Genomic DNA, 22,809 nt, shown 5'->3' on the forward strand with positions numbered 1-22,809 from the left:
CCCGTCTCTTACCACCTGCTCTGCCTCTGCCGTGTGCCTGCTGCCATCTGGGCACCGCGGCCTGGCCCCGGCCCTTGCCGGCAGTGCGCCCCGCAGCAGAGCCCCGCACTGCAGAGCCCTGCGCTGGGAGGGTTCCCTGACCTCCCGGAGGTGGCTCCTGTTCTCACGGCCCCGGAAGCTTTTCTCTGCAGTGGGGCCTGTCTCCCTCCCTCCATCCTTGCTTTCCTCTCGCTAGGAGGCAGACCCTCTAGCCCCAGACCTGGGCTCACCTGAACGAGGTCTCCAGCATGGGGTGGGTTCCCGGGGAGGGCAGGAGGCTGCACCCCATCCCTGGTCGCTGCTTTCTGGGGTGTGGCTGTGACTCCTTTCCCTGCAAGCAGCGGGCGGGGCAGGACGCGGACGAGGGGGGAGGGGGTGGGGCTCACCACGCTTCCTTGTGAGGTACCTCATTATCCTTCCCGTGGTCTTTATATGCTTATCTGAGGCAGAAAACAGCATGCTTTTAAAAAAGACTTTATTTATTCATCTTTAGAGAGAGGGGAAAGGAGGGAGAAAGAGAAGGAGAGAAACATCAGAATGTGTGGTTGCCTCTCACGTGCCCCCTACTTACTGGGGACCTGGCCCCCAACCCAGGCATGTGCCCTGACTGGGCATCGGACTGGCGACCCCTGGGTGCCTGGTGGACCCCTTGAGGCCCACACTCACTCCACTGAGCCACACCAGCCAGGGCAGCAAACAGCGCACTGAAGTGACTTTCTTCAGTTGATTTTAAAAGTCACTTATGGGTGTCTCGCTGTTCCTGACTCTTCCTTCAGAGGTCAGCAGTGGTTGTCTCATTCAGGTGAACGGGGCAGCCTTAGGAGCGTCCAGGTGCGTTTCCTGCCCGAGCCCCGTGCCGGGGCAGAGGCGGGCACGCGGGCAGGGCTGTGGCACGTGCACGGGCCGCTCTCCTCGCCGGTCGGAGTCGGGGGAGGAGCACGGGGCCCGCGGGATTCCGAGGGCGGGTGTGGGTGGCGCTCTGGTCCGCTGCGCCCTCGCGTACCTGGCCCGACGGCGTCTCTTCCCACCCGGTCCCGCAGGCGTGCTCCATCCGGGACCCCAACAGCGGGTACGTGTTCGACCTGAACCCGCTGAACAGTTCCGAGGGCTACACGGTCTCCGACATCGGGAAGACGTTCATGGTGAGTCGTGTGCGATGGGTCCCTGTCGGCTTCGGGATGGGGACACGGACGGGGCGTTGAAGCCGCCGGCCGCCGGGGACTGGGGGTGGCAGCTGTCACCCGGGAGGAGACGAGGGTCCAGACGTCAGGGGGAGATGCGGCAACACCTTTGTCGCCCTGATCCGGGCACCGTGCGGGCGGGAGTCCGCCCTCGTGTTGCCGGGCCGGCGTCCCCTGGGGGCTTGTGAGAAGCACTCGCGTGGGGTGGGGCCGGCAGCTGGATGAGCCAGCCCTGCAGCGCCCGCCCAGGGGAGACGGCAGTTACGTCGCCCTGTAAAAGGGAAACGAGCTGGGTGGCGAGTTCTAGCATCTTCTGACAGTGCCACCTTCATAGACAGCCCTCGACGGCGTGCCTGGGGCGGCGAGGTGGACGATCTCCACGCAAATGCCATGGTGCACTGACTTAGTGCCACTGGAAGGGGAGAAAGCTTTAAAAAAAATCCCTTTATTACTTCAGTTTGTTTAAATATTGTAGCAAAGTCCATGTTGAAAACAGAGTAGGCATGAGAACGTTCTACGAAGGTTCTATGCAGAGGGGCACTCTGCCAGCACATGCCATGCCGGTCAGCGAGCACGCAGCTTGTTCCACGGCCCAGGAAAACTCGGGGGTGAGCCACGTGGCTCGGCACCCCGGGGGGCCGTTGCCCCCTGCCCTACACCCCCGATCGCCACTCCAGGGTTTGGTGTATGCCGGGTGGGCTCTGACAGGGTCACGATAGGTGTGGGCGAACGTAGCTGCCCGTCAGGAGTGCGAGAGGCAGACGAGAACCTGGTTGAACCCTGCAGGGAACGTTCTAGATAACACGAATTTCCACAGAACACTTGGGTGCAGCCGGGGGCCATCTGCAATAGTGCCACAGGTTTTTTTGTGTGCCTTGCGCATGCCCACTCGGCACACGCAGAGAGAGAGGTCTTCCCTTCTGTCTTCACCCCAAGGAGGGGCGTCTTCGACTCCATCTTCGTCACCATGGCGACTGTAACCGAGTTTAAGTGAAATGGTGACACCTGTAAGAGGTGTAGGGGTGTCACACAACACTTACTTTCCATTAACACGGTTTCAGCTCTGTCTACTTCCTCTGACGTGAGTTAAAATACCGTAAAATTCCGGCTCCCGCATGTCCTCTGCCACCCACGGCGCTTTGTCGTGGGGAGTGTGTCTCTGCACCGGGAGGTGTGAGGCTGTGCCCGTAAATGTGCCCCGAGCCTTGGAGGCAGTAGGTGGGCCGTGCCGTGTGGACTCTGCCCTCGGCCTTCCGGACCGACTGCGGGGCCCCACTGCCCAGATGTCGGGGGCCGGGGGGCGAGAGGGTGGGGCAGCAGACAGCAGCCCTTTGGCCCGGCGGGGCCTGGGCTGTGGGGCTCTCATCCGCGGTGAGCTCTGCAGCCTGACTCTCTCTCTCTCTCTCTCTCTCTCTCTCTCTCTCTCTCTCTCTCTCTCTGTGTGTGTGCATGTGCATGTGTGTTGCCGCCTGGCCTGCAGTTCAACGTGTGCGGCACGATGCCGGTCTGCGGGACCCTGAGAGGGAAGCCAGCTTCTGGCTGCGAGGTGTCCACCCAGACGCCCGACCTCAAGGACCTGAAGCCGGAGAGGCTGGTGGGGCTGGAGAAGAGCCTGCAGCTGTCCACGGGGGGCTTCATGACTCTGACCTACGAGGGGCTGCACGCCGACGCCAAAGGTGAGCCCAGTGCCGTGCGGTTTGGTCGCCCAGGCGTGTCCTGGCCGTTCCGTGACCGGCACCCTCTCTGGGTGTGACAGAAGTGCCCCAGCGGGGTCTCGGGGTCCTCCCACCTCTGGGGGCAAGCGTACTCCACGCCGACGTGTCCCAGCGTTTGCCCGGGTCCCGCAGACCTGACCCTGTGACTGACTGGAGAGGGTGCCGACCCCGGACGCCCGCTCGCTCCCTCCCTCCTCCCAGGCGTCCCTCGTCAGGCGTCCCTCCGACACGGGGCGTTGTCACCGTCCTTTCACCCTGTTTCTTTCGGGGCCCGACAGAGTGGTGGGTGACAATAATGAAGGTGCTTCTTTTCCTCTCCTCCTCCCACTGTCTTTGCTGTGTCTTCACACGCGGTTTGCTCTTGTCTGCAGCCGTGCCGGACAGTGGGGACTCGGGGTGGCAAAGTGCAAGATCAGGCCGGAGACCTGGTTGGGGGTGCCGTCCCCAGGGCTTCTAGTGTTGGGGTGCTGGGTGCACGTTGCTGGCTGGGTCTCACCCAGACCTGGGCCGTGCCTCTCTCCCGCATCAGTGTGCCCGTCCCCTGCTTCACCACCCCCTCACGTGACACGTGACAAAGGCCCCCGGTGGCCCTGTGCCCCGGGCAGAGCCGGGAGCCCGCTGGTGGCCAGGGTTAGGGTCCGGGTCTCTGGGTTCTAATCCTGGCTCCGCCGGTGGGCACGTTTCTCTCCTGCCGTTGAGGCCGCGGAGGCCCCAGGTGCAGTGGCCTGCCCGGGGCTGCACGTTCGTTTGTTTATTAGTTAGTTAGTTAGCAAGCAGCAGGGCTGAGATTTGAATCCACACCCATGCGGATTTTAATCGGTGCTCTTCCCGCCGCTCCGTGGTCCACTCAGGACAGGGCAGAGCTGGTGTCCGGAGGGGAGTGGGCGCTGGCCCTGCTCCCCGGGACTTGTGGCAGCCTGTGGTCATCGGCTAACCTCCCGTGTCACGCCTCGGGCCCCCAGGGACCGGAAACCCAGCACAGCGGGAAGCGAACGGTCAGAGCAGACGGCAGAGGGTCACCCGTGGTTCCCAGGAAGGGTGGCCGAGGACCGGGGCGTGTGTTCAGGGACGGAGAGCGTGGGCCTGGGGCTGCTGCCGGCTCTCCGAGGGGCCGTCCCACAGAAGAGGAGCCGGGCCCGCTCTGGGCCATTCCTTGGTCATCAGGGGCGGGGGACTCGGGGGTCGAGCCGGCAGCGGCACCGCCCTTTGCTGTACAGACGGAGAGGTCTTGCACGTGCGGCACCGCAGTGGAGGACCACAGGCTCCGCTCTTCTCTGCCCTTCTCCTGCTCTCCGGTCTCGGAGCACCGGAGCACTGTGTGACGTGAACCAGTTCAGGCGCTGACGTGTGATTCTTTCTTGTGTTGTAACCTGGGGGGTGGTCCTCCGCCTCTTGCAGGGTTACCGCTGTGGCCGTGTGGCTGCAACCGTGAACACACTCGCTCTGTGCGGGGTTTGTGTCCGGGCCCCAGCGCCCCGGGGCCGGGCTGGTTCACGGAACCCGCACTCCTAACCTGCACTCCGGCTGCGTTACCGTAGGCCCCGCCCCTGACCACTCTTGCCTGCGGTTTCCTCTGCAGAGATGGTGGGAATTTGCGTGTTCGCGGGGTCCTTCACTCACGCACCCTCTCCCACCACCCTGCTCCCCACCATTTGGTCTCTGCGCCGCACGACAGCCCAAGGGACGTTCTCCGAGCTGGGCACACGCACCCAGAGTGGGAGGCAGCGTTCTGGCAGTGGCATCGGGCACCTGCTGCTTCTGTCTGGGGGGGGAGGGGTCACACGCCCGCCCCCCCCCCACACTCAGCCCTCTGACCTACTGGTTCTCGTCCACCCTCCCTTCCTGGGGCTCCCTTCTTGTTGTTCCCTCTGCCCTCAACGCTCTTCCCTCAAGACGGCCACGTGGTTCATTTCTCCACCTTCTTCCAGCGTTTGCTCAGATGTCACCTTCTCGGGGAGCCTGGCCACTGCCTTTAAAACTGTCACACGCCATCCCCGGCCCCCTTGCACGGGTCCCTGCTCCCTCCGTCCATACGCTTCCCACCTCCTGGCCCGTCTCGGGCTGCGTTTAGTTTGCTCTCCGCCGGGCCGGTGGGGGGGAAGGTGGGCTCCGTCCTTCAGTCCTGGGGGCAGCAGGAACTTGGTGATACTGCTGGTTAAACCCACGGAGGAGAGTTACACTGTTTTCGGATGTTTTCATTGATAAACAGATGCTGCACTTGTATATTTTCTGGAATACAGGGTGGGGCAAAAGTAGGTTTCCAGCTCTTCGTAGGCAAAGTAGCACAACGATGAATGACACAAGAATGAGCTCCACACAGTAGAACACCCCCTATCTGTGGGTCCCTGCTATGATGAGCGTGGCCACCCTGGTCCAGACCAGGTCCCTTGAACCTCGGCGGGCGCCGTGACAGCATTGTCTCGGAGGTGGCCTTGAGGCTTGTCCCCCGTGGAAGTGCTGTCCTGGGGGCGCCTGTGAGCCTGTGAGGGTGCTGTTTCTCACAGTCCGGCCTCGTTCCCCAGGGGCCGGCGACGCTTTCATCATCCGCTTTGTCTGCAATGACGACCTCTACCCGGGAGCCCCCAGGTTCCTGCACCAGGACATCGACTCTGCCCGGGGGATCCGGAACACTTTCTTTGAGTTTGAAACGGCGCTGGCCTGCGTGCCGTCGCCCGTGGACTGCCAGGTCACGGGTGAGGCCGGGGGGCGGGGCAGTGAGGAGCCAGTCAGAAGCGTGTGCCCATGTGTGCATGTGAGTGTGTGGGTGCATATGCATAAGTGTGTATGTGCACACGTGAGTGTGAGCATGTGTGTGTGTGAATGTACCTGTGTGGATGCACGAGTGTGCGCGTGTATGCATGTTTGTGTGTGTGCCTGCAAGTGTGTGTGAGCGTCGGTGTGTGTGCACATGAGTGTGTGAATGTGTGCATGCCCATGAGTGGGTGTGTGTGAGATCAATATTTCACAGGCAGCATGTCATTTGTTACACTTTTTCTCTGAGTGATGCCTAGATTTGGAGCGTTTCTCTTGAAGAGAGTCTGGGATAATTAGTGGTTTTAAGCTGTATTTTGGGATCAGAAGCTTCTTAAGAACAGAGAAGAAAACTTAGGGGGGAAAATCAGATACACTTGTCAGAGCTTCTTGCTGAGGAGGAAAAAATGGAAAGAGGAGAAAGCTGCACAAGGTGGACCCCAGATGCCGAGCGGTGTCCCCAGGACCCCGCAGCCTCCGTGGGGCGGCCCCTGCCTCCACATCGATGGCACTTTGTGTGGACAGCAGCTTCGAGGGTTCGGGCGGGTGTGAGCTCCTGCAGACCGGCACCCTCCTTAGTTACTTACGCGTGTGCGGTCTGTGCGGCATCGGCCCCCGGTGCGGAGGAGAGGCCGTGCCCCACAGCTGACCGGCACTGCTGTGTGGCGTGTCTCCGTGTGTCCCAGACCTGGCCGGAAACGAGTACGACCTGAGCGGCCTAAGCAAAGTCAGGAAGCCGTGGGTGGCTGTGGACACGCTGGCGGATGGAAAAAAGAGGACTTTCTACCTGAGCGTGTGCACCCCTCTCCCGTACATCCCAGGGTGTCAGGGTGAGTTTGGAGCCGTGGACTCCAGTTCCTCGGGGGCCTTCCCTCCCACCCCCACCCCCAACGAACCCCCTGGTCCCGCTCTTCCAGGCATTGCCGTGGGGTCCTGCCTGGTGACCGAAGACAGCAGCAAGAACCTGGGCGTGGTGCAGATCAGTCCCCAGGCCGCGGCCAACGGGTCCCTGAGCGTCGTCTACGTCAACGGGGACAAGTGCGGGAACCAGCGCTACTCCACCCGGATCACGCTCGAGTGCGCGCAGACGTCGGTGCGTGTGCGGCGAGCCCGTGCCCCTCTGAGCGCCTGGTCTCCCGTCTCTCCTGGACCTTGCCCGTGTTCTCCCGTGTGCAACCGGGATGTGCTCTTTCCTCCCGGGTCTTAACGTGGTTCACAGTGCGGCGTGTTTTCCTCCTGGGGGGTTCAATGTTGGCTTTTTTTTTTTAATTTAATAAATGGGAAAAAAAAGTAAGCTGTGGGTTCTGGTTACAGGGATCGCCGATGTTCCAGCTGCTGGACGAGTGTGAGTACGTGTTCGTCTGGAGGACGGTGGAAGCCTGCCCGGTGGTCAGAGCGGAAGGTGAGGCGCGGGGTCGGCCCCCGACAGTGCGTGCTCCAACAGCGCCCGGTGCGGCACGCTGCACTGACCAGGAACGCTCAGCAGGGGGCACATGACTTCCTTCTTTCTCTTTTCTTTTACTTTTACCTAGGGGGTTTTCCTTTCCGTGACAGTTACCATACAGTATCATGTTAGTTTCAGGTACAATGTAGTGATTAGACACCAACGGGCAACTTTTTTAGCCCCGAGTTACTTTACTCCCCTGCGCCACCCGCCGCACCAGGCGTGCGTCCCTCCTGCACCTCCTCACACGGAACACCCCCGCGTGGGGTGCTGTTTTCTTGCGACGAGCAGATCTTCATCTGGGCCTTAGGCGTTCCCAGAGAGCCGCCGGCCGGCCGTTTGTATTACGGGTGCACGTGAACAGAGTGAGACAACGGGGAAACAGGCTTGACGCCTGTTTCCAGGGGGCGCTTGTCGGACGAGAAAGGGCGTAACGTCTCCCGCAAAGTGTGAATGCGTGTGCCATCGCACGCGCCCTTCACCCGCGTCCTCCCGCAGGGGACAACTGCGAGGTCAGAGACCCGAGGCACGGCAACCTGTACGACCTGAAGCCGCTCTCCCTGATCGACACGGTGGTCAACGCCGGGGAGTACACCTACCACCTGCGCGTCTGCGGGCAGCTGTCCTCCGGCGTCTGCTCAGCCGCCGACCGGTCCAAGGCGGTCTCGTCGTGCCAGGAAAAGCGGGGGCCCCTGGGGTTCCAGAGAGTGGCAGGTACCGCGGGTTTCCCCTGCTCTCGCTGCAGGTCGGTGGGACTGGGGTCGAAGACGCTAGGGGAGCGAGGGCGTCCTTCTCCAGCGGGAAGTGGCTGCTGTGTCCTCCGCCGGAACACCTGCTGCCGGACGCCGTTAGACTTTTGTTTCACTCTTACTTAGCAATGCCACTTACGGGTTCCAAGGTTTTATTCCTTTTATTTGCTGCAACCTTAGGACCCACAGAACTAGCCAGCAGTGGGTGCTCTGAGGTAGCAGTTTGTAGAATTGAGCCAGAGGGGACACACTTAGTAAAGGATCTGGCTCAGACTTATGGCGGGGGCAGGCTGTTGGTCTTCGTGCTGTCCCAACAGCCGGGCACGCAATGGCACATTGAAGAGCCTTTAAAAAAAAGAAGTCGAAGTCGCTGCTGTCACTGCGGGCAGCCCTCAGGGGCCACGTAGCAGAAGTGACAGGCTCTCTGCAGCCCGGCTGAGGAGGGTCTATGCGGGTCACCTGCCCTGCAGTTACTCTGAACGTCCCCGCCTGGGCGACAGACGCCTGGCTCTGCTGTGACGTGACAGGGAGTGGCAGGGACGCCGTGCCGGTGGGCCAGGCGTACTTACGTGGCCCCCTGCGTATTCGGGGTCTTATCTGGGGCGCGGGGCGCAACACGGGTCTGCCGCGGGGAGCGTGGCGACCCGGGGCCTTGGTGAGTGGACCTCGGTGAATGACCCGCCGCCGCGTCTCCCCCAGGGCTCCTCACGCGGAAGCTGACCTACGAGAACGGGCTGCTGAAAATGAACTACACGGGGGGAGACACGTGCCACAAGGTGTACCGGCGCTCGACCACCATCTTCTTCTACTGCGACCGCAGCACCCAGAAGGTGAGCGCCCGGAGCCCGGGGCGTCTCCGTTGCCGCGGGGGGGCCACCTGCCCCTTGCCGCCCCCGTCTGCACAGAGGGAACCTGCTCTCGCCCCAGCCAGCTCCTGCTGGATGCACTTGAGATCCGTTACGGAGATGGTTGAGACCGTGATTGGTTTGGCGTAGATTTCAGGGAACGGAACGGCCCCTTAGTGTTTTCGTCCCTGGGACTCGCAGCGTACCCGGAAGGAGCCCCCCGTCTCACGCGTGTGTCCCTCTCCACCCCCCAGCCCGTGTTTCTCAAGGAGACGTCCGATTGCTCCTACCTGTTCGAGTGGCGGACGCAGTACGCCTGCCGCCCTTTCGACCTGACCGAGTGCTCGCTCAAGTGAGTCGCTGCCCGCCCACCCCGACCCCCGCGCGCTTTCTGGGCGGTCGGGGACTTGGGAGGGTTGTGTGCCCAAGTGGTTCAGGGTCTGCAGCTTGGGGTTGGAGGTGCCGGGTGACTTCTCCGTGCCTGAGCTCCTCAACGGGGAACGGAGGAGCTGGGGCAGGTCGGACCCCGAATCCTTCACCGCTGAGTTGGGGCTGTTCAGCGTTCAAGTTCATTCATGGGACGTGATTGCAGACGAAACAAAAACCTCGTATGAGTCGCAGGTGTACTCGGAGCAGAGTGTCCAGGAAGGGCATCAGCTGGCCTGTGCTTGCCCCTCGGGCACTGCTGGTCTGGGGGTGCACCGGTGAAGAGGGCTCTCTCCGCTGTGCGCCCCCTCTGCATCCCCCTGCCACCCCCCACTTCCCTGAACTGTGGTCAGTTTCAGAGCATTCATGCTGTGCCTGGTGACTCTGCTGGTCTTCCCTGCCTTGTTCATGGGGTGACTGCGAGGGATTAAAAGCTCACGGACAGCGTTTCCCACAAAACCATGTGGTGTGTGTGGAGAGATGGCTTGTCCTGCGTCCCTTGGCCCGCTCCGTTGGAGGGAAGCAGGCTGCTGAGGTTGCGAGAGCCCCTCCCTTCTGTTTCCCAAGTTGTTCCGAAGGATCAGGCGCCTTCGAGGTGGCTCCACACTTGGAACGTGGCTGCCACGGTCACTTTTTAACCCGGGCGCTCTGTAGCGGTTTCCCTTCTGTTGGTGACAGAGCACCTGGCCCTGCTGTTGCCCCTGAGACCACTGGGCTCTCACGCCTCGCCGAGGGGCCCCTGGCTCCCAGCTCGGGCTTCTGGTCTCCCATCCGTGCCGGCTCCGGGGTCGCTGGGCTCAGATGGGAGTTCCGGGCGTGTGTGTCCTCTTTGTTCGAGTGCAGTGCGTCCTCACGCCGGTCAGACGGGGGCCGTGTGGGAGGTGACCCGCACGTCCTGTGAAGGTGCCGTCATTCTGCTCTCAAGGCTGGTTGGCTGGGGGTAGGGTTATAGACTCAAAATAATGTCCTTTCCGTTTCGAGGGCGTTATTACCTCCTTTTCTGCAAACACCCTGAACGGCTGGGGGACAGTTCGTTGCGGGTCTTCTTTATGTTTTTATTCCATTCTGGAATATTTTCTGAACTTTTTCTTACTGTCTTTTGGAAATACTTATTAAAAATTTCTAATGTTTTTCTAACTATCTCTAAGGATATTAATTATAATTTTTTAGTTTTCTTTTTTTTAAAAACCCTATTGTCCATTCCCTGAACTGTAATTCATTATCTTTTAATGATTGCCTTAAACACTGGGTTTTTTTGTTGTTTGTTTTTTAAAAAGATTTTTTTACTTGTTTTTAGAGGGGAAGGGAGGGAGGAAGGGAGGGAAAGAAGCATCAAAGTGCATTTGCCTCTGGCGCCCCCTACTGGGGACCTGGCCTGCAGTGCAGGCATGCGCCCTGACTGGGGACTCCAACCAGCAGCAGCCGTTTGGTTCTCAGACCAGCCCTCAATCCACTGAGCCCCGCCAGCCAGGACTGAACACCCATTCTTGGTTTAACAGAAAGCCAAAGCTGATCCGGAGCTCTGCCCGCTTCTCCAGCGGCACGGTGGTGTCGATGCCCTTGCCACGCCTCCTTGGGCTAGCGCCCCGTGTGTGAGCTCAGGCCTGATTTCTTACCTCCGGGGAAGTCATTGGTGCCGGTTTTCAAAGACCACCGTTGCTTACTTGACGGCGTACATTTATTTTCTCTGACTTCACCATTCGTTTTCTCCTCTTAACCCTTCCGTTTTGACTTCACAAGTTTCCTTCTTCTCGGAGTCCTGTGCGTAGTGTGAGTGCTGCTCACGGTGCTGGCCGGCACGCTGTTTGCCGCTGGTCCCTGGTGGGACAAAGAGCTCACGCCGAACGAGATTCAGGTTCCCGCGCCGGACAGTGCGGGAACCGCGCTGTCGATGTGGCCACACAGCGGTTCTGTGACCGCAGCTGGCGGGTCCGGGGACGCACGCCACATGCAGGCCGGCGCGGCCTGGCGGTCCCTGCGGAGTCGGCGGGTTTCCCTCCCCGTGTTTTCTTCGAAGAGACTCACGCCTGCCCTCGCCGGTCCAGCCGGGCCCGGGACTCCGGGCGAAGGCCTCCGTCTGGGCTTGGTCAGCACTTCCAAGGGCCCCGCCGGCCTCCCGTGCGTGCTGTTGCTTAAGAGCCTGCTCGGGACCAGCTGTTTCCATTCCTCTGTAGATAAGCTATCTTCCCTGTCGGGGTGTGTTTGCGTGTGTGTTCTGCGGTCTCAGTGGGACGTGTTTAGCTGTGGCTTCATGGCCACTTATCCTCTCGGGGCTCAGCACTTTGTGAAGCGGAAGACACACCTCTGTCGCTGAGTCTGGGGAACTTGCGGCCCCCGTGTCTCTGAGTGTCGCCTCTGATGTGTCTTTTTAAGGTCTTTCTCCTTCTTTCCCGCACTGCACTCTGTTTCCTTAGACCTGCTTTCCAGTTCGCCGACTCCTTTGTGGGCTGATTTCAATTTGCTGGTTTGGCTGTTTGTTGCCTTTTTTAAAATTTTCATGACTTTTTTTTTTTATTCTGAGTTCTGAGTTCGGGGCTCTCAATAACAGCATTTGTTATTCTTTCTAATTCCTCACCTCTCCCCTCCACGCCACCCCCCAGGGTCTCACAGTCTCTTACTACAGTTGCAGTTTCTTCTTGTAGGTCTTGAACCATTTTAAGAACGTGCCTGACGTCCTCGAGGGTCTGGCGCTGCCGTCACCCCGGTCTCTCACCCCGGTCTCTCGCAGATGACCCACCGCTCAATGCCAGCTCATCCTTGGCTTCTTTCTCTCTCACGCCGCACTTATGGCCCATCAACCGTCAGAGTATCTGGAATTCTCTCTTCCAGAAACAGTGTCCTACCCCGGTTCAGGCTGTCGTTGTCTCGTACCTGTGTCAACGCAGCCACTTCTGAGTTGGCCCCCTGCCTCCCCGAGGCACCCCCCCAACCCCCCACGGACGCGTCCAGCACGGTGGTTAGGACGCCCCTGTTCACGCAGCTGCCGCGCCCCTTCACAGCCGAGATTTTCCTGCCTTGGGCGGAGCTGTAAGCGGAAGCTGCGGGCTGAGAAGCCCAGGTGCTGTTTGTCACCTCGCACCACCTCACACCCGGCCCCGGCTCTCCGACTCCCTGGCGTGAGCCCCGTGCCAGCCGCACGGGGCTCCTGGCCTTTCCGGCTGCGCCAGGCTCGCCCTGGTGCCGTGGGCCCTTGGCTCTTGCTGCTCCCGCTGCCCAGGGCGTCTTTCCTGGGGCTTTTCCTTGTCCTTCTGAGTCCACGCAGAGGCCACCTTCCCAGCGAGGCCTTCGCTGACCACTCTGCTGCTCCGTCTCCTCCTCCCCAGACTCCCCGGCTCTGACTGACACCTGATACATCCACTGCACCGTGTACCCCATGTATGGGCGTTTCTTCCCTGTAAATTCCGTAAACTTCTTGAGATTTTTATTTGATTTGTTTCCTGTGACTCCTCCACCTTGGTGCTTTGTATTTTTTGAATGAATGGATGGATGAATGCTTCTCATTCTTCTCCGACGTGCTCGGGCCTAATGAAGTAGAGTCTGCGATTGTTCGCCGCCCCTCTGTGGGGACCCAGCGCCAGCCTTGCTCACCAGCAGGGCTGGGCCTGGGGTCGGGGTGGGTCTCACTGTCTGTCTGCACTGGGACTCGTGCAGTAAGAAAACCGTTAGTGTGTAGAAGGGTCAACACCAGCCTGTTTTGATTTGAGTGACCGCTGGGGGCCTCAGGTCTCCACGGCAGGCGGCCCGCCCCGAGAGTGGTCGGTGCTGGGGGCGCCCCGGCGTCCGAGCTGCCCCCTCGGCCTTCTCACTGGCCCGAGGGTGGTGGACACTGACTTTCAAGCTTTATGTTTGCAGTTTTTGGTTAATATATAATTTTGTTGAACTAAGTACTTTTTTCTCTTTATTGAATGTATTGGGTGGCGCTGGTTAATAATTACACAGGTTTCAGGCGCACAGATATCCACGACCTGGAATGGGTACCCTGTATTGTGTGTTCGCCACCCCAAGTCTGTGCCCATCAGCTTTCACACCCCGCCCCCGCCATACCTGCCCCCCCGCCCCCAACAAAGCCCGAAGTTGCCCGAAGTTGGGTCGTCACTGATTCCGACTGTGCCGCAGGGGGGCGCTCCCTCCCGAAGCCCCGTCCCTGGGCAAGGTCCGACTCCCAGGGTGTCGGGGGGGCTGCGCCCATACCCCCGAGCCCCGGCCGGCGGCGCGCGAGGTGCTCGGTGAGGGGGCGGTGGGGCCTGACCACGGTGCTCTGCTCCCCGCAGGGACGCGGCCGGCAACAGCTTCGACCTCTCGTCCTTGTCACGGTACAGCGACAACTGGGAAGCGGTCACCAGCACGGGGGCCACCGAGCACTACCTCATCAACGTCTGCAAGTCTCTGGCTCCGCAGCCGGGCTCGGGTGAGAGGGTCTTGGGGGGCTGGCGGCTGGTGGTCAGCGTCGGGGGGCAGTGAGCAGGTGCGGGCCTCTCTGAAGGTGCAGCCCTTTCCGTGGCGACGGACTGGTGTGGCTGAGGAGCGGCAGGAGGACTTCCTTCAGGGGCTTAACGACCGGCTCCCCCCTCCCCCCGGTGGGGTGCGGGGTAAATCCGTGCCGAAGTCTCTGCTGGGAGCATTGTAACCTCCTCCAGCTGAGGGGGTGGGCGTGGGCGTGGGGGTGGACAGAAGTAATCGTGGTGGCCCGTGAGTCCTCTCAGCAGGACAGGAGCTGGGAGGACTCGATGTGCCAGCAGGTGTGGTTCTGCTGTGTTTACGGAGAGTGACGTGGGTGGGTGGTGGCCCTCTCACAGTGCGGGAGCCGACCACCCCAGACCTTAGTGCCGGTGGCCAGGACAGGGGTCAGGTGCACTCGTGGGACCAGGCGCCACCTGCTGGTGGGGACCATGGTGCCGCCCACAGCCTCTTGAGTCCTGCAGATGAAACTCGTCCCGAGTTCGTGGGGGTTTGTGTGGCCCCGCCCACACCCCCGGTGTGACTCAGCTCCAAGGGTTGTCATCGTCTTCATGGTGTGAGGCCGTGGGTCTCCTTGCCCTTCCTTGCTCTGTGCTGGGCAGACTGGGGACACTGGGGTCTCGATCCGTGACGCAGCAGGGCCAGTTCTTTCTCCGGCGGTGGGCGGACGGCACAGACGTTCGGGGACTGGGCAAGCGGCAGAGTGGGTGGGGCCTTCTGGGTCAAAGGCAGCACGTGCACGTAGGGCGTTGGGGATGCCTCTGTGGCTTCACCTGAGGATCCTAGCTTCACTGCTCTCGGGTTCAGAAGTAATTCGGCCTGGTCCCCCTCAGATTCTCCCGCACCCCTGCCTGTCCCCGTCCGTCCCTGGCCACGCGTTTGAGTGAGAGAGAACCCGTGGTGTCGTTGTCACCCGATGTCCGTAAAAGGAGAGTGTTTCGGAGGAGCCGCTGGAATCAAATGTGCGGCGTGTCTGGCGTCACTTGCCAGATAAAATCAAATCCCCAGCCGGAAAGCGGCCGAAGGTGACTCGCCGTGTCTCCTGTGGCAGAGCCGTGCCCCCCGGAAGCGGCCGCGTGCCTGCTGGACGGCTCCAAGCCCGTGAACCTGGGCCGGGTGCGGGACGGCCCTCAGTGGACCGACGGCGTCATCGTGCTCCAGTACGTGGACGGCAGCTCGTGTCCGGACCGCATCAGGAAGAGGTCGACCACCATCCGCTTCACCTGCAGCGAGAACCAAGTCGTGAGTGACACTGTCGCCTCTGCCCCGGGGCCGTGGCCGTGGGGACAGTTGGGAGCGAAGGATCAGTGAACCCGGCCTCTTCCCTTGGGGTGTGAGGCGAGGGGCTTGGGGGGTGCGGGGTGCCAGTGGGTGAGAGGGCAGCGTCGCCTCGGCCCTGGGGTCCCGGGGGACCTTTCTGCTCTGGCTCCTGACACACCAGACCTGGCGCTTGCGTGGTGACTTCAGAATCCACTGGTTCTGGTTCTGGGTCAGGTTTGACTCAGCTCCCCAGCGACTGTGCAGAGAACTGACACTTGGCACTGTGTCTGCCCTTGGTCTTCACGGTGGTGACACGCACCCCGTCTTTCCCTCCTGGCCGGTGCCTGAGTCAGAGAGGACAGGCGTGTCCTGCTCGGCCGGTGCGCGGGTCAGAGAGGAGGGAGGGAGTCAGGTGCTGGGCGGTGTGGCCGGTGTGTGGTGGCCAGGCTGACCCTGTCTCCGGGGCCTGGGATCCCTGTCCCGGACGGTTGGCCTGGGCAGCTCCGTGGCTGCGGGTTTTTCTCGGGACTGCTGTCCACCTCAGTGGCATTCACCTTGTGCGTGTGAAGCCCCTGGCGGCATCTCAGGAGCAAACCCCGCTCCCCTGCTTTTTCCAAACCTGCCTCCTTTCTGGGACGTCGGGACAGGGATCTGGTCCTTGGGACGCCTGGCCCCGTCCGAGGCAGGGCACACAGATGGTGGGCACCCCGCTCGGCCGTCAGCGACCTCTGTCCCTGTCTCTAGAACTCGAGGCCCATGCTCATCAGCGTGGTGGAGGACTGCGAGTACACCTTCGCCTGGCCCACCGTCGCCGCCTGTCCCGTGCGGAGCAGCGAGCACGGTGACTGCCAGGTCACCAACCCTGTCACAGGTGAGGCGCCGCCCGTGCCCAGCCCCCCTCGGGGAGGGACACCGCCCGTCACGGACACTGCCCACGAGGGAAGGGACCCTGCCCGCGACCAGCCCTGCACGGGGAGGGGCCCCGTGTGCAGCTGGGCAGCAGAACGCCGGCATCGGCCCGGGAGTGGGTTTGGCCTGTTCTCCGGGACCTGTCCCCTCGTTTGCCTGTTCCAGCTCCTTGGAGAAGAGACTACAGGCTGTCTCCCCGCAGACTTGCTCCCCGGGACTCCGGGGTCTGAGGGCCCTGTCACACCCGCTCTCGGCTGGCAGAGCTGGTTACAGCCACCTCCCTGGTGTCTGCCAGGTGAACCGGGGGCACCACCACGGAGCCTCTGTGCTGGGCACCTGGGCGATGCAGGTGGCAGTTCGCAGCCTGACGGCGTGGCCGTGGGCCCTCCTGTGTCCCCCGGAACCCTCGCGGCTGCTGGGAGCCGCTGTCTCTGGGGAAAGGTGGGCCGTTCCACCAGCTGGGGCGCCGGGGGCCCTGTGACGCGGGCTGGCTGGTCAGGAGCATTTCTAGGGCCATGTTCATGCGTGGGCCAGGGTCTCATGGTGAGAAGGCAGAGGTTCCGACAGCCGGGAGATCCCTGGACGCGGCTGCTGGTGGTGGGTCCCCCGCATCTCAGGCCCCTGGTGTCACCGGGTCCCGTCCGTCCCCTCGCAGGACACCTGTTCGACCTGAACTCTCTGGGCGGCAGCAGCGGGCACACGGCCGCGTACAGCGAGAAGGGGCTCGTGTACATCAGCATCTGCGGGGAGAACGAGAACTGCTCCCCGGGCGTGGGTGAGTGCGTGGCCGCCCGCCTGCCTGCCTGCCGCCTGTCTGCCTCTGCGTCCCCGTAGCGCCGAGGCGACGCCAGGGTCGCATGCCGTTCCTCTCACGGTGGGCGGCTCACTGGGTGGGGGGTGGGGGTTCCGGGGCCACGGGATGAAGCAGCCGACACACACAGCGTCTGTGAAACTGCGCCGGACCCCCCGAGTTACGAGTGTCAGCTGCGGGTTTGAAAGTGGGTCTGTAGAACATTCTAGAAAACTGGTCGCTGGACTCCACGGTCACACGTCTCTTCCTTCTGCCCCCCCCGGCCGGCGCAGGGGCCTGCTTCGGGCAGACCAGGATCAGCGTGGGCAGGGCGAGCAAGAGGCTCACCTACGCGGACCAGGTCTTGAGGCTGGTGTACGAGGAGGGGTCCCTCTGCCCTTCCAAATCCGGCCTGAGGTACAAGAGCGTCATCAGCTTCGTGTGCCGGCCCGAGGCCGGGCCCACCGACCGGCCGGTGCTCATCTCGCTGGACAAGCAGACATGCACGCTCTTCTTCTCCTGGCACACGCCGCTGGCCTGCGAGCAGGAGGTGGGTGGGGCCGGGCCCGGGAGGCGTCCGAGAGACGCCTGGGGGGGGCCGCCGGGCTCACTGCAGGTCACTGGGCCCCCCACCCCCCCCCCCTCCACGCAGATGCCCAGTGTGTCACCCCTCCCGATGGCTGGCCCCGCGTGCTCGGTGCCGTGTAACCGAGCGTCTGGGGATACGAGTCCGCCCTGTGTCCTTTTCTCCCGTTGTTCGGCTTTAAGCCCCGGTGGGTCCCGGCGGTCAGGAGCGCTGTGCCAGGGACTCCACGGGGCCGTCTCCTCTCGAACAGCCCGAGTGTTCCGTGCGGAACGGCAGCTCCATCATCGACCTGTCGCCCCTCATCCACCGCACGGGTGGGTACGAGGCGTACGACGAGAGCGAGGACGACTCCAGCGACGCCAACCCCGACTTCTATATCAACATCTGCCAGCCGCTGAACCCCATGCACGGGGTGCCGTGTCCCGCCGGGGCCGCCGTGTGCAAGGTGCCCGTGGACGGGGCGCCCATCGTAAGTGCGGGGTGTGCTGACGGCAGAGCCGCATGGCGCGGGTCTTGCTTCCAGCGGGGAGCGACTCGGGCGGGACGGCGCGTGGCGAGGGGACCTGGGGCCGAGGCGGTGTCCTGCGGCCGCGGGGAAGGGGATGGACGCTGTCACTGACGGGCAGCTGGGGGGCCCGGGTGCTGGGGGAGAACACGCGAACACACGTGTGCAGGTAGACGCGCTCCCGCCTCGCGTCGGCAGGCTCGAGGTGGGCCCCGGGGGAGAAGTTCGTGCATCGAGGACGGGAAAACGTGGGCAGAGCCTGAGTTCTTTGAAACGCGCGTCTTGTGTCGTTAACGTGCCCGTGAAGCGCGGCCACTTCCTTCGGTGAACGGGGAGAGCGGAGGGGGCCAGCGCGGCCTGGCCGCACGCTAGATGTTCCGCCCTGAGAGCTGTGGCTCTTGTGCCGGCGTTTGCCCGCGTGGGTTTGGGTCTTCACAAGTGGCCTCCGTGAGTTATGTTCCTGTTCTGTCCGATCCTTGGTAGGTCCCCCCCCCCCCAAAGATTTTATTTATTTTTAGAGAGGGAAGGGAGGGAGAGAGAGAGAGAGAAACATCAACGTGCGGTTGCTGGGGGCCATGGCCTGCAGCCCAGGCCTGTGCCCTGACTGGGAATCGAACCTGTGCTGCCTGGTTCGCAGCCCGCGCTCCATCCACTGAGCTACGCCAGCCAGGGCGATAGGTTTTATTACTTGCAGTGCCTCTCAGAGGTGGTGCATTTTGTGAGCCCCGTCCTGCGGTACCTGGATGTCCTTTGGAAAGAGGGACCCTAACCGGGCATTGTCAGGAGTGGGCAGGGGCACGGGCCGTGAGGTGACTGACAAGGCCGCGGCCCCGCGGGAGGTGGTGGCCCGGACGAGTCCGGGCTGGGCGGGAAGCGCTCTCGTGTCCTGCCGCCCAGTCTCGCAGGCTGGGGCCCGTGACGTGACGTGGGTCCCTGTCGGAGCGGCTCCATCTGCTGCGTGTCCTTGCCTGGCCACCCTTTCCCGGATTTTAATAACTCGCGGACTCTCTGATCGGAGCAGGCGCTACAGCGTCATGGCCCGAACACGCCCTGAAGAGCGTCACACGCTCACACTTGGTGCCCACACGTGTGCTGGCCCCAGCCGCTCACCTCTCACCTCTCTGTCCTGTGTGCACACCCCCGCCCCGAAACCCGGGCTGAGCTGAGAAAGGAGAATGGGGTGCAGGCCTGGCCCCCCCTGGAAGGTGAGGGGGGAGTGGGCAGCTCCAGTGCAGTGCTGGGCAGGCAGTGGTCAGGTTTGGGCGTGTACGGGCTCCTGCCTCCCATCGTCAGGCCGCCAGAGACCGGGCAGCACTCTTGGTGTGACAGTGGAGAGTGGTGCTGCAGCCTGGCACCTCCGGCCTCCCTCCCCGGGGGCGGAAACGGAGCCGCAGGATCGGAACCGGTAACCCCCGAAGCTCCGGATGTTCCGTGCAGCATCTGCACGGCAGGACGTGCCGAGCGAGTTGCTCTCACCCCAGTGTCCTCAGGCGCTGCCGTTTTTAAGGCGGGTGAGGTGCGGTGTCCGCGGTTCCACGTGACCTTCCCTCGTCTGTGTCTGTCCTCGTCTAGGATATCGGCCGCGTCTCGGGGCCTCCGATCCTCAATCCCGTGGCGAACGAGGTCTACTTGAATTTCGAAAGCAGTACCCCTTGCCTCGCGGACAAGCATTTCAACTACACCTCGCTGATCGCCTTCCACTGCAAGAGGGGCGTGAGCATGGTGAGTGTGCCGCGTGTGCACGGCCCGGCGCGGCAGCAGGCGCCGTGAGCCCGCGCGGGAGCCCGAGGGGCCGTCTCAGACCCGAGGACGCTGTCCCCCACAGCGTCCCCCGCGGAGCGCACGGCGGTGGTCGGTGGTCAGTGGTCAGCGGTCGTGCGGCAGAAGGGCGTAGTGAGTGATGTCAGCCGAGAGCAAGCCCACCCTGGATTCGGGCTGGCTTTGCACGGGGAGGCCACTGAATGTACGAACCCCCACCACCTGAGCGTGTAGTAGGACTGGTGGTGTTCACCTTGGCCTCCCCCCGTGCAGGACGCGATCGGAACTGGTTTTCTAACGGTGACGTGGGTGGTGGGTTCTCACTGGGACATCGGCAGCCTGTCAGCAGCTGTGACCCCCTCAAATTCAGAAGCGGGCCGGTGCGAGGAGACCCCTGGGATCGAATCAGGCCCAGCGAAGTCGCACGTGGGACCTCCGAGGGGGCTGCTGGTTTCCGCCCCCCGTGCGTTTAAAACAAGCATCTCGCTGGGGAGTCTCTGCACGTGCTCCCTCTTGACCCCCGAGCGAATGAGGGATGGTGGCCCAGGAGACTGCGGCCCCCATTTCTCTGTGACTCAGGACGGCGCGGGGGACGGGCCTGTGCCCCCCTCCCGCCTGCTGCTCTGGCGGAAGGCTCCGCTCTGGGCGCCTGGCCCTGCACCCTCTGGGCTGTGCTCCCGAACCCTCGAAGCCCAGAGCACTTCTCCCGCCCCTGGCCCTGGCCCGGGGCGGACTGGGCTGGGGTCGCCTGTGGGCTGTGTTTGTCCCACCTGCCCTGACGCTGACTGTTGTGTGTCTTGTTGCAGGGGGTTACTGGGCTTGGTGACAGGGCTCATGTGTGAGAGTGTGTGTGTGTGAGTGTGTGTGTGTGGTGATGGGACACAGACGGGGGCGGGCAAGGAGAACCCTTCACAGCTGTGAGTGCACGGAGCAGAGCTTGTTGCCGTGCTATTTAGTAGCGACTGTGTTGATGGCCACACAAACGACCGTAACCCGCTCCGGCTCGCCCCGGGAGAGCCCGGTTCCCTCGCCCCGGGGGCTCAGGCGGCGGGCTCCAGCCCGCGGGTGTGCCCTGCACCTTCGACAAGGTGAGGGTCTGAGGTCTGTGCCCGCAGCGGGCTTGGCAGGGACGGGGCCGGGCTGCCAGGTCTGGTGTGCTGGCCGTGGCGGGGGGAGACCCGGCAGGCCTGGTGGGGGGTGGGGGGCAGCAGTAGTTGGGGGGGGGGCCTTCCCACGGAGCCGCCCAAAGCACCTCAGGGCCGTCGGGTCCAGCTGCCAGGGGTGGGAGGTGGCGCTGCGGAGGGAGGGAGCTGTGTCAGCCAGCCCCGTTCGGCTCTGCCTCTGTGCACCTGCTTGGCGTTGGGGGTGTCCCCCGAGGGGCGCCAGACTGTCCACACCCGGAGCAGGACAGCGGGGCGCACACGGCACTTTGCTTGTTGTCTGTGCAGCCGTGGCTCCTCGAGACAGATCAGCACTTGCGTGTTTTAGAGACAACTAACTGCTCTCACACCGAACGCTCATTCCAGTTTTGGAAAGATTTTAGGTCGTTTTCTTCCCTGGTGGTTTTTATCTTAGGTGGAAACACTTTTCCCACTTAAGTTTCTACAAAAAAAAATTCTCAGCAGTGACGAAAATAAATTCCTGACTGGTAGTCTCGGCTGTGGCTGAACCTGTGTCTGCGGCTGTGCCTGTGGTTGAGGCTGAGCTTGTGTCTGGGCCTGTGTCTAGCCCTGAGGCTGTGTTTGTGGTTGCCTGTTTGTGGCTGTGTGTGTGGCTGTGTCTGAAGCTGTGCCTGTGTCTGCGCCTGAGGCTGTGTCTGTGTCTGCGGCTGAGGCTGTGTCTGTGTCTGCGGCTGAGCCTGTGGCTGAGCCTGTGTCTGCGCCTGAGGCTGAGCCTGTCTGTGTCTGTGTCTGCGGCTGAGCCTGTGTCTGTGTCTGCGGCTGAGCCTGCGGCTGAGCCTGTGGCTGAGCCTATGTCTGCGCTTGAGGCTGTGTCTGTGGCTGAGGCTGTGTCTGTGACTGAGGTTGTTTCTGTGTGTCTGCCTGTGTCTGCGGCTGAGCCTGTGCCTGAGGCTGAGGCTGAGCCCGTGTCTGTGTCCGTGGCTGAGCCTGTGTCTGTGTCCGCGGCTAAGCCTGTGGCTGTGCCTGAGCCTGAGCCTGTGTCTGTGGCTGAGGCTGTGCCTGTGGCTGAGGCTGAGCCCCGGTCTGTGTCCGTGGCTGAGGCAGGAATGTGCGTGGGGCTGCAGCTGCCCGGCCTGTGCGTGGTCTGGCTGCGGGGCGTCTCGCCCTTGCTGTGAACACATCAGTGTCTGGCGGTGGCGTGGGGGGGGCGCTGCTCGTGCGTGTCGGGGCACTTGCTGCCCTCCTCCGCAGCAGCGGGGTGGGAGCATTGCACACTTCTCCATCACGATGTTTGCTTGAAGACCACCCCCTTTCTCCGGGAGGTCACCCACGTGCCTGTGGCTGTGGCCAGGCCCCTTCTGCTGGGACAGGCAGGGACCCAGCCCCGTCGGCCTGTGTCCCCACCACTCGAGGAGTGGTGGGGGAGGGTGCGGGCCCGACCCACGCGGGGTGCCGAGACCGTGCTCGTCTCCCACGCAGGGGACCCCCGAGCTGCTCAGGACCAGCGAGTGCGACTTTGTGTTCGAGTGGGAGACGCCGCTCGTGTGCCCGGACGAGGTGAAGACCGACGGCTGCTCCCTGGTGGACGAGCAGCTGCACTACAGCTTCAACCTGTCCAGCCTCTCCAAAAGCACCTTCAAGGTAGCCCCGCCCCCCGGCCCCGGGGCCTCGGAGCGGGCGGGGGCGCGGCCTGGGCTTTCCCATGTCCGATGTCCGTTGTGTTTTAGCCAGTGGGACATCAGTGACCCCTGAAGGCCGGCCGCGTGGCCACCGAGGCAGCGCCTGGAGGGTGGTGCACCTCACAGGGGTCGGGTCAGCCCGGGGGGTGGGGGTCCTGAGGGTGCGGCTACCCAGCCACAGCTGATGGTTGGGGTGCACCTCCTGGTTCAGAGATTTTACTGCCTTGGGGCTGGGTAAGGGTTAAGTGGCCCCGTGAGGTTGCCTGGAGACCCTTCGTGTCACGGGTGAGGACCGGGAGGTGGCTCAGGAGGCACTGGTGGCCAGCCTCGTGCAAGGGGCAGAGGCCCCGTGGAGTTTGTCCCCTTGGCGTTCAGCCTGGGGTAGGAGGAAGAGCAGCCGTTTCGCTGGCCGTGGTGGTGGAGGGAGCTGGAGGCCCCTGACTCCAGACACCTCTGCGCCGTTTCGGGGCCTGTCTCGCTCCCCGCCTGCGTGTCCTGGACAGTCGGTTGTGTGGGCGAGGCAGGGGCCCCCTCCAGTTGCTGGTGGTCAGGGGATCCTAGGCCTCCGGGCCTGTGACCTGGATGGGACCGAG

General features: G+C 62.9%; 1 protein-coding gene across 1 annotated transcript in view; it reads left to right on the forward strand.

Annotated features, from left to right (window-relative positions):
* Window positions 1-22,809, forward strand: part of IGF2R (insulin like growth factor 2 receptor) — a 97,159-nt gene that overhangs the window by 59,679 nt on the left and 14,671 nt on the right. The window contains exons 21-37 of the mRNA XM_045842623.1: window positions 1,080-1,181; window positions 2,701-2,896; window positions 5,458-5,628; window positions 6,373-6,516; window positions 6,604-6,779; window positions 7,001-7,088; window positions 7,629-7,844; window positions 8,579-8,709; window positions 8,979-9,076; window positions 13,422-13,558; window positions 14,660-14,850; window positions 15,613-15,739; window positions 16,433-16,552; window positions 16,861-17,117; window positions 17,404-17,622; window positions 19,231-19,380; window positions 22,017-22,178. Coding sequence (XP_045698579.1) covers window positions 1,080-1,181; window positions 2,701-2,896; window positions 5,458-5,628; window positions 6,373-6,516; window positions 6,604-6,779; window positions 7,001-7,088; window positions 7,629-7,844; window positions 8,579-8,709; window positions 8,979-9,076; window positions 13,422-13,558; window positions 14,660-14,850; window positions 15,613-15,739; window positions 16,433-16,552; window positions 16,861-17,117; window positions 17,404-17,622; window positions 19,231-19,380; window positions 22,017-22,178 — 2,685 coding nt within the window. The remainder of the gene's footprint in view (window positions 1-1,079; window positions 1,182-2,700; window positions 2,897-5,457; window positions 5,629-6,372; window positions 6,517-6,603; window positions 6,780-7,000; window positions 7,089-7,628; window positions 7,845-8,578; window positions 8,710-8,978; window positions 9,077-13,421; window positions 13,559-14,659; window positions 14,851-15,612; window positions 15,740-16,432; window positions 16,553-16,860; window positions 17,118-17,403; window positions 17,623-19,230; window positions 19,381-22,016; window positions 22,179-22,809) is intronic.

Source organism: Phyllostomus hastatus, unplaced genomic scaffold, assembly GCF_019186645.2.
Source record: "Phyllostomus hastatus isolate PE091 unplaced genomic scaffold, TTU_PhHast_1.1 phas_contig_40, whole genome shotgun sequence".
Classification (NCBI taxonomy): Eukaryota; Metazoa; Chordata; class Mammalia; order Chiroptera; family Phyllostomidae; genus Phyllostomus; species Phyllostomus hastatus.